Source organism: Myotis lucifugus, unplaced genomic scaffold, assembly GCF_000147115.1.
Source record: "Myotis lucifugus unplaced genomic scaffold, Myoluc2.0 scaffold_73, whole genome shotgun sequence".
Lineage (NCBI taxonomy): Eukaryota > Metazoa > Chordata > Mammalia > Chiroptera > Vespertilionidae > Myotis > Myotis lucifugus.
The window spans coordinates 4,425,406-4,439,406 of NW_005871121.1; the positions used below are offsets into that span (position 1 = coordinate 4,425,406).

The 14,001-nt window shown below is 40.3% G+C and overlaps 1 protein-coding gene across 1 annotated transcript in view; it reads left to right on the forward strand.

The window, feature by feature from the left end:
• The window catches only part of CADPS2 (calcium dependent secretion activator 2), a 378,380-nt gene that overhangs the window by 232,034 nt on the left and 132,345 nt on the right, over window positions 1–14,001 (forward strand). Inside the window, 3 exon segments of the mRNA XM_023755323.1 lie at window positions 4,621–4,757; window positions 5,984–6,171; window positions 9,468–9,474. Coding sequence (XP_023611091.1) covers window positions 4,621–4,757; window positions 5,984–6,171; window positions 9,468–9,474 — 332 coding nt within the window.

Below are 14,001 nucleotides of genomic sequence, written 5' to 3' on the forward strand. Positions count from 1 at the left end.
AGGCTTGTGGTAAAATTTTCCACTAGAGCAGACTCTGCTGTTTTATCTTTCTTTAAAGAGGAAAAATAAATAAATAAAAAAGGAAGGAAGGGAGAAAAATGTGTCCCTACCTCATGCCAATGAGAATGCTGAGTGTGGCCTGTCACAGAGATGCCACTGGGCCACTGCAGAAAGTCCTGCCCTAGTATTGCTCTCTTGGAAGAACAATTCTTAGAGTCATTCGTAGACAGCAAGAAAATAATAAAATTCGATTGACTAGCTATAGAAAGAAAGAAATATGTTCCTAACCCACTTAACGATGCTTTGTTTTTTAATTTTTTTGCTGACTGATAGCTGGTAAGGGTAAGTATTTTCATGGGGTTTTTTTGTTTGTTTATTGCTTCACTGTATAAAAATTAGGTAATGACACAATTTTTAAAGGAGTATCATGACCTTGTTTACAATGTCAATCTCCTTTTTTCTAGGTAAACCTAGAATATTTAGGTTAACTTTACCATTTATGAAACAAAATGCCTGTTTTTGCCCAATAGAAAAGTAGAAACAACCTATTACCTATCATTCATGTGGGTATAAAGGTAATGTCTATAAAGGTGATAAAATAGCATGCAAAAATGCTCAATAAGTTTAAATGGAAAAATGCTAAATTATGTTCTGTGATGGTATTTTCACTAAGTAAAAAAATTAAAAATATAGATAGAATTATACCTAAAATATTCACAGTGGGTGAATTTAAGTGGAAGGACTAGTTGCTAATTCATTTCTTCTCCTGAATTTTCTGTGTTATAACTTTAAAAAAGAAAGCTTGTTTTCAAAACTAAGCACACCAGATATTTAGGGATAGTCAGAACAAAATAATAATAAAATCTAGCTTATTGGAAGACAACCTTATTATATTTTTAGGATATAAATAATGGCATGTTCTTATATATTACTCTGATAAGATAATCTATTCTTTTCTATTTCCTTGACTCTCAGGATATATAGAAATTCTGAAATAGGGTGGACACTGCCTTTAGCCTGACTTATGGGACATTCTTTAGTTAAACTATCCTTCTTTGCTGTCTCAAATTAAACTAATATGCAAGCACCTTATTTTTCATTTTATCTTTTAACTCACGTATGTAGCATAATACAGTGTGTATGTTTCATAATATAGAATCCGACACAGTGCTAGTGGACTTCCAGTCATAAATTAATGTCAAAAATTAAACAGAAAAGTTACCTTCTTTTCGATTTTAAGCCAATTTTTAATCCTTAAATCAGAGTATAAATTTACATTTAATTATATAAGCTAATTTTCCTGATTGATCTGATAAGTTAAATTTCACACATAAGGTAAAATATGTCTTGCTTTACATTGAATATATTATTTTAACTAAATGTTGAATATTGGTGTACTTGGCCTGTGATTCTAGGTCTGTATGTGTTGATTAAAATTGTCATCATGTGAAAATATTACATGTTACTTGCTGCAGAAAGCAAGATGTGTAAATCCATACATCAGTTTTTAATCAGTTTAACAAAAACAAGCTAGGAAATCATTTGGGTCAATAACAGAGGTGTGAACAAACTTCTACTTAATATATCTGTCAACCATTTCTCTTCGGTCTCAGCATAAAACATCTATACATAAAACACAAACATACCACCAGGATGATCTACTGAAAATTTTTAAAATCTATCTTTATTGTTGAAAGTGTTACAGATGTCTCCTCTTGCCCCTATTGACCCCTTCCACCCTGCACCCCCCCCCCCCCAGGTACAGCACTATTGTCTGTGTCCATGGATATTGCTTATATGTATCTGCGTTCTTTAATTCATCTCTCTCTCTCCCCATCATTCCTTTCCTCTGAGATTGATGGATCTCAGAAGGAATCTACTTAAACTTTTAACATCAAGCTCTTCCTATTAGCAGCTCTAGGGGTGCTATAAAAGTGGTGTATACTTCTCTATGCCACTTTTAACTCCCTGCAAATTTTTCAAGCTCAATGAGAGTTTGCGCTAAAAGGAAAGTGTGATCAGGTGTGGGTAGCAGTAAATGCAGCTCCAGGCCAGCTCCTAAACATAGGACAACTTTAAACGAAGTTACTGTATTTGAAAATGTTCATGGCCGCTTCGATCAGCTGAGGGATTTGCAGAGGAGGTGACCATTAACTAGCAGCACCATCTTCTGAGTCCTTTGGTACTCAAGTCCCAGTCTGGACACCTGGGTAGTCTCAATGCTAGTGAATGGCCACCTCTTCTCCTTCTCGGTGTAACGGTGCACAGTGAAGTATATTTGCATAAAATATTTTGAATTGTGCTTTCAGACATAGAAAGGAAGAAGTCGAGGAGCTTGGTCTTTACAGCCTATGTTTTGAAGATGGGATAATCCCTAAGAGTACATTTTACTGTCATAGAATTATAATCATGGAGGGTTGTGTGTGTTTGTTTTTTTAGAGAATTTTTAGTGTGTTGTTTTCTCACTGTCACTATAGAATTTGTATATGTGACTTAAATTTCTATCATGAATATGATTTTTATCACTAATGGCAATTGTTGGCAGTCATTATCCCTTTATGTATATGACTCAGAAAGCCTTGTCACATTTATGGTTTAGACTTATATTTCATGAGGAAGATGCCTCATAAAGTACATTTATTTTTGAAAATATGATTAATTATAGAAATGAACCATAGGTGTTTTTTTTCCAGGAACTTGTATATTTTATTTAAGAACTGTATACCTATTGTTTTAAAATAGACATTTTCTTCTACAAACCTTTATAGTTAATTGAGAATTGTGGATTTTTTTTCTCTATTACATATCCTATTCTCAACAGATAAGCCATTAATGGGTGTTATTTTTAACTTCCTGTTATGACCTTCCCTGGTGAAAAAATAATGAATAAAATTCAGCAGATGTTTTATAAAACTAGTAATTTAATTTCATAAGGTGATACTCAGAGATTTTGTACTCAGCTAAATGCAGAAATAAAGGTTCTAAGATAATTTTTTAAAAATAAAACATAATCTTCTGGGTTTATATGTGCCTTGCAGCTTTCAACAGTTTACCTCATTCTCATCTGATATTATTTTGCATTATCATTACATTTAATTTTATATTAAAAGTATCACACATAAGAATATAATACATTGGAAGTTGAATTGTCTCATTTCAGAGTTCAGAAAAATGAGTTTAGTTTAGTGTTCATCTAATAAATACTAATTTACCACATGTCCTATATTTAACCATCCAGGTGAGTATTACATGTAAAGGGATACAGATGCTACTTTTCCATGGATTATAGCCCCCTACCTTTCATCATCAATAAATGGGCATTCGTTGCTTGCTACATCCACCTTTTGATATTGTAAGATATATATTAGTTTGTATACCTTTTTTTTATGTGATTCTGAAGGCCCTTCAGTTTGAATTATATAGTTCTTCCATCCATAAATATGGCTGAAAGTTGAAGTTGACATGGATCAATATGATCTGGGCTAAATATCTAAATGTGACTGATTATGTTAGCATCATGTCCACAGATCAATATTGAGTTTTATTATGAGCCTGACTCTATAATTGGGTTTAATCAATAAACTTTTGTCTCCTTTCCTTTGCAACTTTAGGATTGCACCATGTAGGTTTTAAAAACCACAGTTAGCTTACATTTAGGGCTCTGCTTCTTGTGATGACCAGACACGAGGTCTATCTGTGAATTTTAAGGAACAATGGAGCTTCAGCTCCACCATTATGAGGAGAGCCCCCTTTTATCTTGATAACTGATTGCTTGACCAATATGCGCACCATTTCCAACAGAGCTAATGTAGTAACACCCAGCACTTCTTTGGGGTGGTGTGTGGCTCTTTCTCTCTATCCTTAGTAAATAACTCACATTGAAGACTTTGACAAAACATGCCATTAATGAAAGCAATCATAAAAGCTTGCCTTTTGATACACCCGCGGGGTCTACAGGCGTTGAAAGATGCAATCTGTAAAGAACAATGAACTTGGGCCTTTGATTGAAGTGCCATGTGGGACCTTAGGCTTTGTCTGCATATTTGCACAAACATGATGCTCCCTTTTTCATGTCTCTTAAACTTGAAGCTTGAGAGCATTCATTGCCATTTCTGCATTAAGGTTGGTCCCATTAAAGGCTCCATACAAAAAATAAAAATAAAAAGAGGACTGGAAGTGGTCCAGCTAAAGCTTGTGTGTTCATTTCTGTCCTAGTTTGCCATTTTGGAAGCAGGCTTCTAGCCATCATTGCAGTTTTTTATGAATAGACTTGGGTTCTTTTCTAGTCATTCCTCAGTCAATATGTACTTAAAATGCATCAAGTTTTCCTAAAATTGAAAAATACTATTATTTCTGTGATGAGTATTAGAAGTAGCTTTGAAAGAAAATAAGATTTCATCACCTCATTTCAAATGACTTGTAAATTTTTCCCTGTCATTTTTATGTGGGCTCCCCAAAAATTGCAATTTATGTTCATATGCTGAATTCATCCTATTTTATGTAATAGAAGGTAATCTTTTGTTATTATGAGGCATGCATTTTGTGGTTTTAAAAAATCCATTTACCCGTTATTAAACCAAAAATATAAATTGTATTATACATGTTTTTCTGAATTCACAGATGCAGACCGTTTTCAGAAACATGGTATGGATGAGTTTATTTCTGCAAACCCTTGCAAGCTTGACCACGCCTCCCTTTTCAGAATACTCCAGAGGCAGACTTTGGATCACAGACTGAATGATTCCTATTCTTGCTTGGTGAGTACAAGTCTTTCTGTCTGGTTCCCCACAGGTTAGAATTCAAGAGGTTTAAAAGTGAGAAATACTTGTTATGAAGCGGCATTTTATTCCTGACTTGTTTAATAACTGTAGTTGGAGTTAGGGGTGAAGGATTCCAATCGATTGCTTCCCAATTTGAAAATTATACACTTGAAGACCACTGCTGTGCCACTCAATAGACAGGAGAATAGACTCAGGCAGACCCTGAGCTGTGGCTTATCGGTGCCTCTGGAGAAGGTCGAATGAAAATAGAAGGCTTTAATGAAGATAAAAAACCCTCCGTGACAGGATTTACCAACACCTGTACAGACATTGTAAGGTTTAAGTTCTGTTCACCAAAAGTTGATATATTTTTCAAGTCTCTCTTTTGTTCCTAGAAAGACAACCTAATTAACAGGGGGAAAGAAACAGAGGGATAAATAGGGCAGGGGCTGTCTATATAATAGGAACGCTTTAGTCTCATCTAACCCTCAGAAGATCATTTGCATTCCTTCAGTTATGGAGAACAGGTGCCCATACCTTCCATGGCCATAGAGAGAGAATGATTTTAGGTTTCCAGTGTCCAAATCAGTTCAAAAACTGATGACATTCGATATTCGGAAAATAACCAGAAACATACCATTAATGAAAAAATGCCCAAAGACACTTTAGCCCGCTGGTTTGGCTCAGTGGATAGAGCGTCAGCCCTACAGACTGAAGGGTCCGAGGTTCAATTCCGGTCAAGGGTACATGCCCTGATTGCGGGCTTGATCCCCAGTGGGGGGCATGCAGGAGGCAGTCAATCAATGATTCTCTCTCATCATTAATGTTTCTATCTCTTCATCACCCTTCCTCTCTGAAATTGATAAAATATATATATTTTTTAAAAGACACTTTAGCCCTAACCGGTTTGGCTCAGTGGATAGAGCATCAGCCTGTGGACTGAAGGGTCCCAGGTTCGATTCCGGTCAAGGGCATGTATCTTGGTTGCGGGGCACATCCCCAGTAGGGGGTGTGCAGGAGGCAGCTGATTGATGTTTCTCTCCCATTGATGTTTCTAACTCTCTATTCCTCTCCCTTCCTCTCTGTAAAAAAATCAATAAAATATATTTTTAAAAATTTTTAAAAAGACACTTTAATTTAGCTTTTCTTTATGATGCATATCAGTGCCTTCAGAAAAGCAGATCTCAGTACTGAAAGAAAAAACAATCTTTTTTTTTTTGTAGGGTTGGTTTAGCCCTGGCCAGGTTTTTGTGTTGGATGAGTACTGTGCCCGGTACGGTGTGCGAGGCTGCCACAGACACCTCTGCTACCTTGCAGAGCTGATGGAACACTCAGAGAACGGTGCTGTCATTGACCCAACCCTGCTCCATTACAGCTTTGCATTCTGCGCCTCTCATGTGCACGGCAACAGGTATTTTAACTTGCAAACACACAATGAAAGGTGTGGGGTAGACTTGGGAAGAGTGAACAGTGTGCTTTGTCATCACCTAGGAACATATTTTAAATAGCAAGCACTTCTTCGGAGAGAAGAAAAAAATCCCACAAAGGAAAAATGTACATCAATATGCTGTCGATTTAGGTGGGCTGCACGTTAATGTCCCTTTTGGCTGTTGAAGCCGCTTGGAAAAGAGAGAGTGAGAGAGAGAGCATATCTGGGATTGTCACCTCTAAGCTCTTAGAGGCCACCTCGGACCAAGGTCTGCACAGCTTGAGTGTCATTGGAATTTCCATTGTAATGCGTGTGGGGGGCGGGGCAGGTGGTGCTGAGAGGTTTGTGTATTCCTAATGATGCTGGCTTTTCCACTGTGGAATAAGCTTTCATTGACAAGGCAACATAAACAGTGGAGTTTATGTAGTGTCTTCTCCCAGCCCCTTCCCTAACCTACCCTTCGCACTCCAGTGACCTCTTCCCTTGCTTAATCAGAGGGGCAAGAAATCACGTAATGCAGACTCCACAGTCTGTGTACCTCTGAGCTAAAAATCTCTCCATGTCACTCCCCCTGTCTTTTCTGAATCCTGTTCTGGAGAACCGAGGGCTCCTCCCTAAATGAGGTGCCACTACTCCATCCCCTTCTTCACTTGCTTCCACCAGGATGCCATCGCTCCCTCTTGATGGCATCCTGGTGGAAGCAAGTGAAGAAGGAGATGGAGTAGTGGCACCTCATTTCCGTTCCTTTCTTCCCACATGCCTGGCCAAGCTTCACCTAGCCCAGGGGTGGGCAAACTTTTTGACTCGAGGGCCACAATGGGTTCTTAAACTGGACCGGAGGGCCGGAACAAAAGCATGGATGGAGTGTTTGTGTGAACTAATATAAATTCAAAGTAAACATCATTACATAAAAGGGTACGGTCTTTTTTTTTTTTTTTTTTAGTTTTATTCATTTCAAACGGGCCGGATCCGGCCCACGGGCCGTAGTTTGCCCACGGCTGATAGCCCCACCACATAACAGATTGGTCAGGACGTTTTGAAGTCAGACTGCCTGGCTTCCAACTGCTACTCGTGCACTGTGTGAGGTAGGGCAGGCTTCTGAATCTGTGTGTCTCTGCTTCATTACCTTTGAGAAAGCCATAAAATAGAACCTCTCTCAAAAATCATCACTTGTGATCGGGATTAAATACATTCTTATATATCAAGCACTTAGAACCCTGCCTGCCAGGGGCGTGGTCTGAAGCCATTATGTGACCCCATATGTCGTCTTACGTCTTGTCATCACGTCAAGCTACCTTCCCACTGACCTCTCCCCTGTCTGGCTTCTGGCTCCTCGCTTGCCAGTGAGGCTTTCTGAAATGGAGTGCCTGATAACACAGTCACCTCTGCCCCAGCTTCACTCCCCTGACTCTCATCGGAAAGTTGATGCTTCGGCACATCCTATAGACCAGTGGTTCTCAACCTGTGGGTCGCGACCCCTTTGGGGGTCGAACGACCCTTTCACAGGGGTCGCCTAAGGCCATCGGAAAACACATATATAATTACATATTGTTTTTGTGATTAATCACTATGCTTTAATTATGTTCAATTTGTAACAATGAAAATACATCCTGCATATCAGATATTTACATTACGATTCCTAACAGTAGCAAAATTACAGTTATGAAGTAGCAACGAAAATAATTTTAGGGTTGGGGGTCACCACAACATGAGGAACTGTATTAAAGGGTCGCAGCATTAGGAAGGTTGAGAACCACAGCTATAGACCCTGTGCTGCTTAAAGTGCTGCTTCTCTCCCTGAGGCGGCACCACCTCAGCTCTCCTCTCATTTGTTTTTTTTTACCATCTCTTCGCTCACAGGTCCTGTTCCTCCAGACACCAAGTACAGGCTAGTGTTTTTTTCTCACATCTGTTCTTAAACTTGCTCTCTTCTTTCTGAGACCTTTCCTACTTCAGTGAAAAATTCAGCTTCAGTGATCTCACAGCTTCAACTGTGACCTCTCTCGGTGCAGATAATCCCAACCCAGTTACTCTTCTACAGAACAGATCTCCATCAGCAATTGCGGACTTGGATGTTCTGCCGGGACTTTCGACCCACATATAAAATTAAATCCATCATCTCGCCAAACAAGCGCCTGTACCTCTCTTAGCTCCTAGCAGAGTGCCTGGCAAAAAGTATCATTCCTGACACAAAGTGTTCAGTAAATATGTGATAATGAATGAATGAATGGCTTTGTTATTTATACTACTGTTACTTGCATTCATGGCCCATTCACTGTTCGTTCATCTTTTTCTTGACCTCCTAGACTCAGTTTGTCTTCCGTCTTCATTAGTACTCCTCAGACTTGTCTTTCTACCATTTCCATGCACCTACCCTTATCCGGACCTTCAGTTTTTTCTTGCTTATCTGTGTTTATGCATCTCTCTACTGCTGCTTTTCTCCCTATAGTAGCCTGGCAATTGCCTTCTAAATTACAGATTAATTTTTACTGTACTCTCTTTCATAAAACTTCAATGATTCTCATTTGATTATTAAATTAAAAATAGATCCCATGCTATAATGTTTGGGTTTTCTCAATATCATCTCATTCTCTCTACTTAGTATGAAGTCCAAATATTCCACACATGATCTTTACCCCCCAGATAGCCTGTGTATTTTCACTGTAATGTGTCTGTTTCCAAGTTTTGTAATAGTTAGAATCACAAAACTCCTTTAAGAAGACTTAACTTGTTCAAACACTAAACCCTTTTATCTGTAGCTTTTCTTATGAAATGTATCATGTATACTTATATACTATAAACACACACACACACACACACACACACACACACCCTTCAATTCTACTAGATCATATTTTGAAGGCAAAAACTAGTCTCGTTCACCTAGTATCCTCTGAAGGCCTGACCACAGTGCCTTGCATATTGTGGGGGCACAATAAATATCTGCTGAATTGCAGTTGCCACTGTTGGCATTTCTCATCCCAAGATGAAATAAAAGCGACTCTGGTCTCAGAACCTGCTCAGGCTCTGCCCTCATTATGGAACTCAGCCTTTTCTGGAAATCAGGGGGATGTTGCAGGCTGTGGTTGCTTTTCACATCACCTCAAATGAAACCATCTGAACTCAGCAAACTTAGGGGGTGTGGGGAGTGAGAGGAGCAGGCACCGTCGGGATGGCTGACCATTGATAACCAGCATGGCGGGGGCTGTTTTACTAAAACTGGTCTTATCTCCTGGCTCCATCCTAATTCCTCCTGGCCAGCGGCTGTCAGAGGGCAGGCCTCCAGTGTTAGGCAGCACTCCCAGAAGCAAGAAGATAACATGGATGCAATGAAACAGACATACCCAGCAAATGTCGTATGATAGGATTATTTTTGTCCTTAACACAGAAAGGTAACGTTAAATTGAAAACATTAAGTAGGAAATTCAGCTAATGCGCCCCCAAACTGTATGCGTTTGAGACACATTTTAATGGAAAGTTATTTAGGCAGCCGGGAGCTGCTGCCACTGCCTGGGAGGCAGCCTGATTGGAATCTATAGGTTGCCATAGTTACTCGTATTCTGTAAAAGTATTGTTTTCTTTGTCGTGGTACACTGTAAAGTGAAATCTAAGGTCTGTTTTTAGGTTCATGCATATGTTAATAGTACATATTAAATCCATTTTCCAGGTTAAAATATGTACATATGCAGGTATCTCTGGGTATGTTTTAGAATTGAAATTTGAGTCAGTCTCTGACCCAACATTTAGGTCACATGTAGCTTAAGTAAAAAGAAAGCAAGACCCGGCTGGCATGGCTCAGTGGTTGAGAGTCCACCTATGAACCTGGAGGTCACATGCCTGGGTTGTGGGCTTGATCCCCAGTGAGGTCGTGCAGGAGGCAGTCGAGCAGTGATTCTCTCTCATCATTGATGTTTCTATCTCTCTCTCCCTGTCCCTTCTCTCTGAAATCAATTTTTAAAAAAGGTTTTAAAAAAAAGAAAGCAAGAAGTGCAGGTTTTAGAGAAATTTGAACCTCAGTGTAGGCCAGAAATTATACAAGGTAAGCTAAAAGGTATAATGCTTCCTATAATTTTTAGAGTTAAGCGGATGTCATTCAGAAATGTCATGCTGTCGCAATGAAAGAATAAAAAGAGGCAGATCTCTACTTGAATCTTGGCTCTGAAATTTGCAGACGGATCCCTGTCGGGCAAATCATTTAACCTTTCTGAAACTCAGAGTTCATATGTAAAAGGGGAAATACTAATGTGCAGGTACTGGATAATCATAAAATGCTATGTCCGTATTGATTAGTTATTATTCAAATATGCTTCTCACCCAGAGACAAGAATGTAAATTGTGAGAGGAGGAAAAACATGAAAAATTGGTGGTTATACCTCATGCTAAATGGAAATATTTCAGTGTGTATGTAATGATACTCTTAATTCCTCCGCTGATAGAATATTCAGGTTTGAGCAACCTGTCCTTGTGAAAACTAGCATCTCTTAGCCACGTCTGCAGCATCTGATATCTACGCAGATTTTCATTAAAAACACTGTCAATGTCAAGTCTGGCTTTCCAGTCAGAGTTTGCCATCGTCTCCTTTTATGATCATTTTTTCATCTGTCAAGACTCACACGGAGAGAGTCATTTCGTTCATTGCCTGAACTACCTCTCGCAAACAATGGGCAGGAAAAAAGATTGCCTTTTGTTCGTGGCTGATGTGAAGGACAGCAGAGCTGTCTGGCGGGGAAGTTTCTCGGAAGCACATCCTCTTCTTCGGCGTCGAGCGCTCTGGGTGTGTGCGTTCTGTGCAGACACATCTCTGAATAGCACTCAGAGTGTCTCGGGAATAAAAGAATAGAGCTCAACAGAAAAGGCCTGGCTGGTGCTGGGACTGAGAAAGAGAGGGGGGAAAAAAGGAAGGGAGAGAGAAAAAGTGAGTCAAGGACAGAAACAGACACACTCCTTGGGATGAGAGCCGCACACATCGTGAATAACACAGCCACTCGCTCAGCCGCCGTGCCCCCGAGGACCGACAGGAGGGAGAAAAAGACTTGCAGAGACAATGCGTCGGGGGGCAAAGTTCTAGGTTGGTCTGTGTGGTTATACATCTTGGTTTTGTAAGGCAGGCTGAGGGTGGAGAAGCGGCAGCAGCGACACAAAATGGCTTTTGTGTTTCCGTGTAATGTAAGATCCGCGGTGCGTTCACTGACTCTTCGGTGCACAGGGAAGGGGCCGCTCCGACGTGCCAGCTTCCAGTACAGGCTGCAGCAGACAGGAATCCCTGTTTTCTGTGGGTTCAAGGTCACAGCACAGAGTGGTGGGCAGTCCTTATGGGCATCAGTCACATCATATCATGAAACCTCCATCTTCTTACCTGTTGCCTCAGAAATTATGGTCATCTTCCTGCTTCTAATTTTAGAGACAATGGTGCATTTTTAGCAAAATCATAGATAACCACATCAAGTAGGGTCATTAAGAATCTTCATCACCACGTGTTTTTACTTTATATTTATTGTTGACTCTATTACAGATGTCTCCATTTTTACCGCCCCCCCGCTTTTGCCCACCTCAACCAGCCCTCAGCCCCCTCATTACTACATTACTACTTTTTTCATTTTTTATTTATTGATTTTATTGATGAGAGAGAGAGAGAGAGAGAGAGAGAGAGAGAGAGAGAGAGAATATGAATTTGTTGTTCCTCTTATTTATGCATTCATTGGTTGATTCTTGTATGTGCCCTGACTGGGGATCAAACCTACAACCTTGGCATTTCGGAATGACTCTCTAACCCAGCGGTTGCCCAACTGTTGGTCCGTGAGATCCGAAAGGTTGGCGACCGCTGCTCTAACCAACTGAGCTACTGGGCCGGGGCGAGTCATCATCACTTCTTAATTCTAGTCTTGGATATATGGCATAGAGAACTTAAGCATAAATGCTATACAAATCCTAAATCTGGAGATTTACTTCTGGGACAAGTGAACAATCAGATCAAATATCAGAGCAAGGTTATCCTTATGCATTGTGGCCAGTCTGACAGATTCCCTTCCACATGCTGTGTGTGCCAAGGCTGAAGGGCACTTTTCACTGAGTGTCTTGACAGTCTGCACGGAGGGTTCTTTTTTGAAAATCGGAAACATAGAACAATCCCAGATCTGCCTCAAACTTTCCCAGCAGCAATATTTCTTCCACCCAACCTCGAGTTCAGTACTCAAGCAAGATAATTATGCCTTTCAAAACAAGACAGACAAAAACAGCACAGTGAATGGTATGGGGAGAAACTTGGTACCTTGGAAATAACAGTGAGCTAGGAGTCTTCCTCTCCCGGTGGTTCTACTTAAGAACTATTTTCATTTTACTCAAATGGTCTGAGCCTCAGTTTCTCCTCACTTCCTTGTGATTAATAATGTTAATGCTGTCTACCTTTACACGGCTCCTAAGTAGGTCACGTAAATCATGTAAACACTTTGTAAATGATGAAATATCATTTAAATATCAAGTTGGTGATATTTCATGTACAGTACGGTAGTTAAGTAAGCTTTGGGGAATTGTTGTGTAGAAGACCGACAGTGCAGAGGTGAACGTTGAGGGTGTCGTTGTTACAGCAGCATACTCTCAACAAGTGGCAAGTAGGAGGATGCGACTGGGAAGCAGTGAGTAGGTGCCTCACCTCATGTGCTTTCCATGATCAGTAGGGGGAGCCATGGTGAGGCTATTTCACCCCCACCCCCCACCCCCCACCCCACTCCCATGCTTCTGGGAAACACTGTGGGCCTAATATGGGCGTGGCCAAGACTCAGCCTGAACAGGAAGGAGTAAAGAACCCCATTGTGCAAGGTAAGCAGTCGCCAGACCAGAACTTGGGGAATCATTACTATCACTCTCCTCTGTTTTCCCTTCACACCATTCATTCACAGCAAACAGCTCCTGCCTGGGTTTTTCTGAAACAGTGCATAAAAGAGCCTGCTGAAGGTGAATCGCTGAGGACGAGACAAGGGAAAGGGAAAGAGTCAGTTTATGTTAGAATATAGACCAGGTTAACAAGGAGTAGAAGCAAGAGCTACTCCTCTGGTTAGCTTGTCTTGAACTTGAGATCTTCAGAGCCTTAGCATCATTAGGAGGGGTAAAGAATTTGGATTCTTGCCTAGCTGGTTTGGCTCAGTGGATAGAGCGTTGGCCTGTGGACTGAAGGGCCCCAGGTTTGATTCCAGGCAAAGGCACATGCCCAGGCTGTGGGCTTGATTCCCAGTAGGGGGCATGCAGGAGGCAGCCAATTGATGATTCTCCCTTATCATTGATGTTTCTATCTCCCTTTCTCTCTGAAATCAATAAAAATATATTTAAAAAAAATAATTTGGGTTCTTGAGTTGGCTTTCCATGGAGTTTGCTGACATACTAAACTTTTTAAAGAACATAGTACATATGTAATTATGTTACTTAGAAACAATCCAGCAAAACAAAAAGATATGTATGTATATACATGTATAGCACTTACCATTACTGTTTCCCGTCAGTTTGGGATTTTCAGATCTATGTTGATGCTCAGGATTGGCTGTGATTTTTGTTTATCTTGCTGTTTGTGTCAGGGTTTGGTGTACAGGTTATTGCAGCCATATACAATGAGTTGGGTAGTTTGCCTGCTTGTTCTGGATGATAGTCAAAGAACTCGGATTATTTCCTTCTTCTTTTATATGTTTTTTTATTTTAGAGAGAAAGGAAGAGAGAGGGTGAGAAAAAAATTGATCTGTTGCCTCCTGCACAACCCCTTCTGGGGATCAAGCCCACAAACCTGGCATGTGCCCTGACCAGGAATAGAACCGATGATCCTTTGGT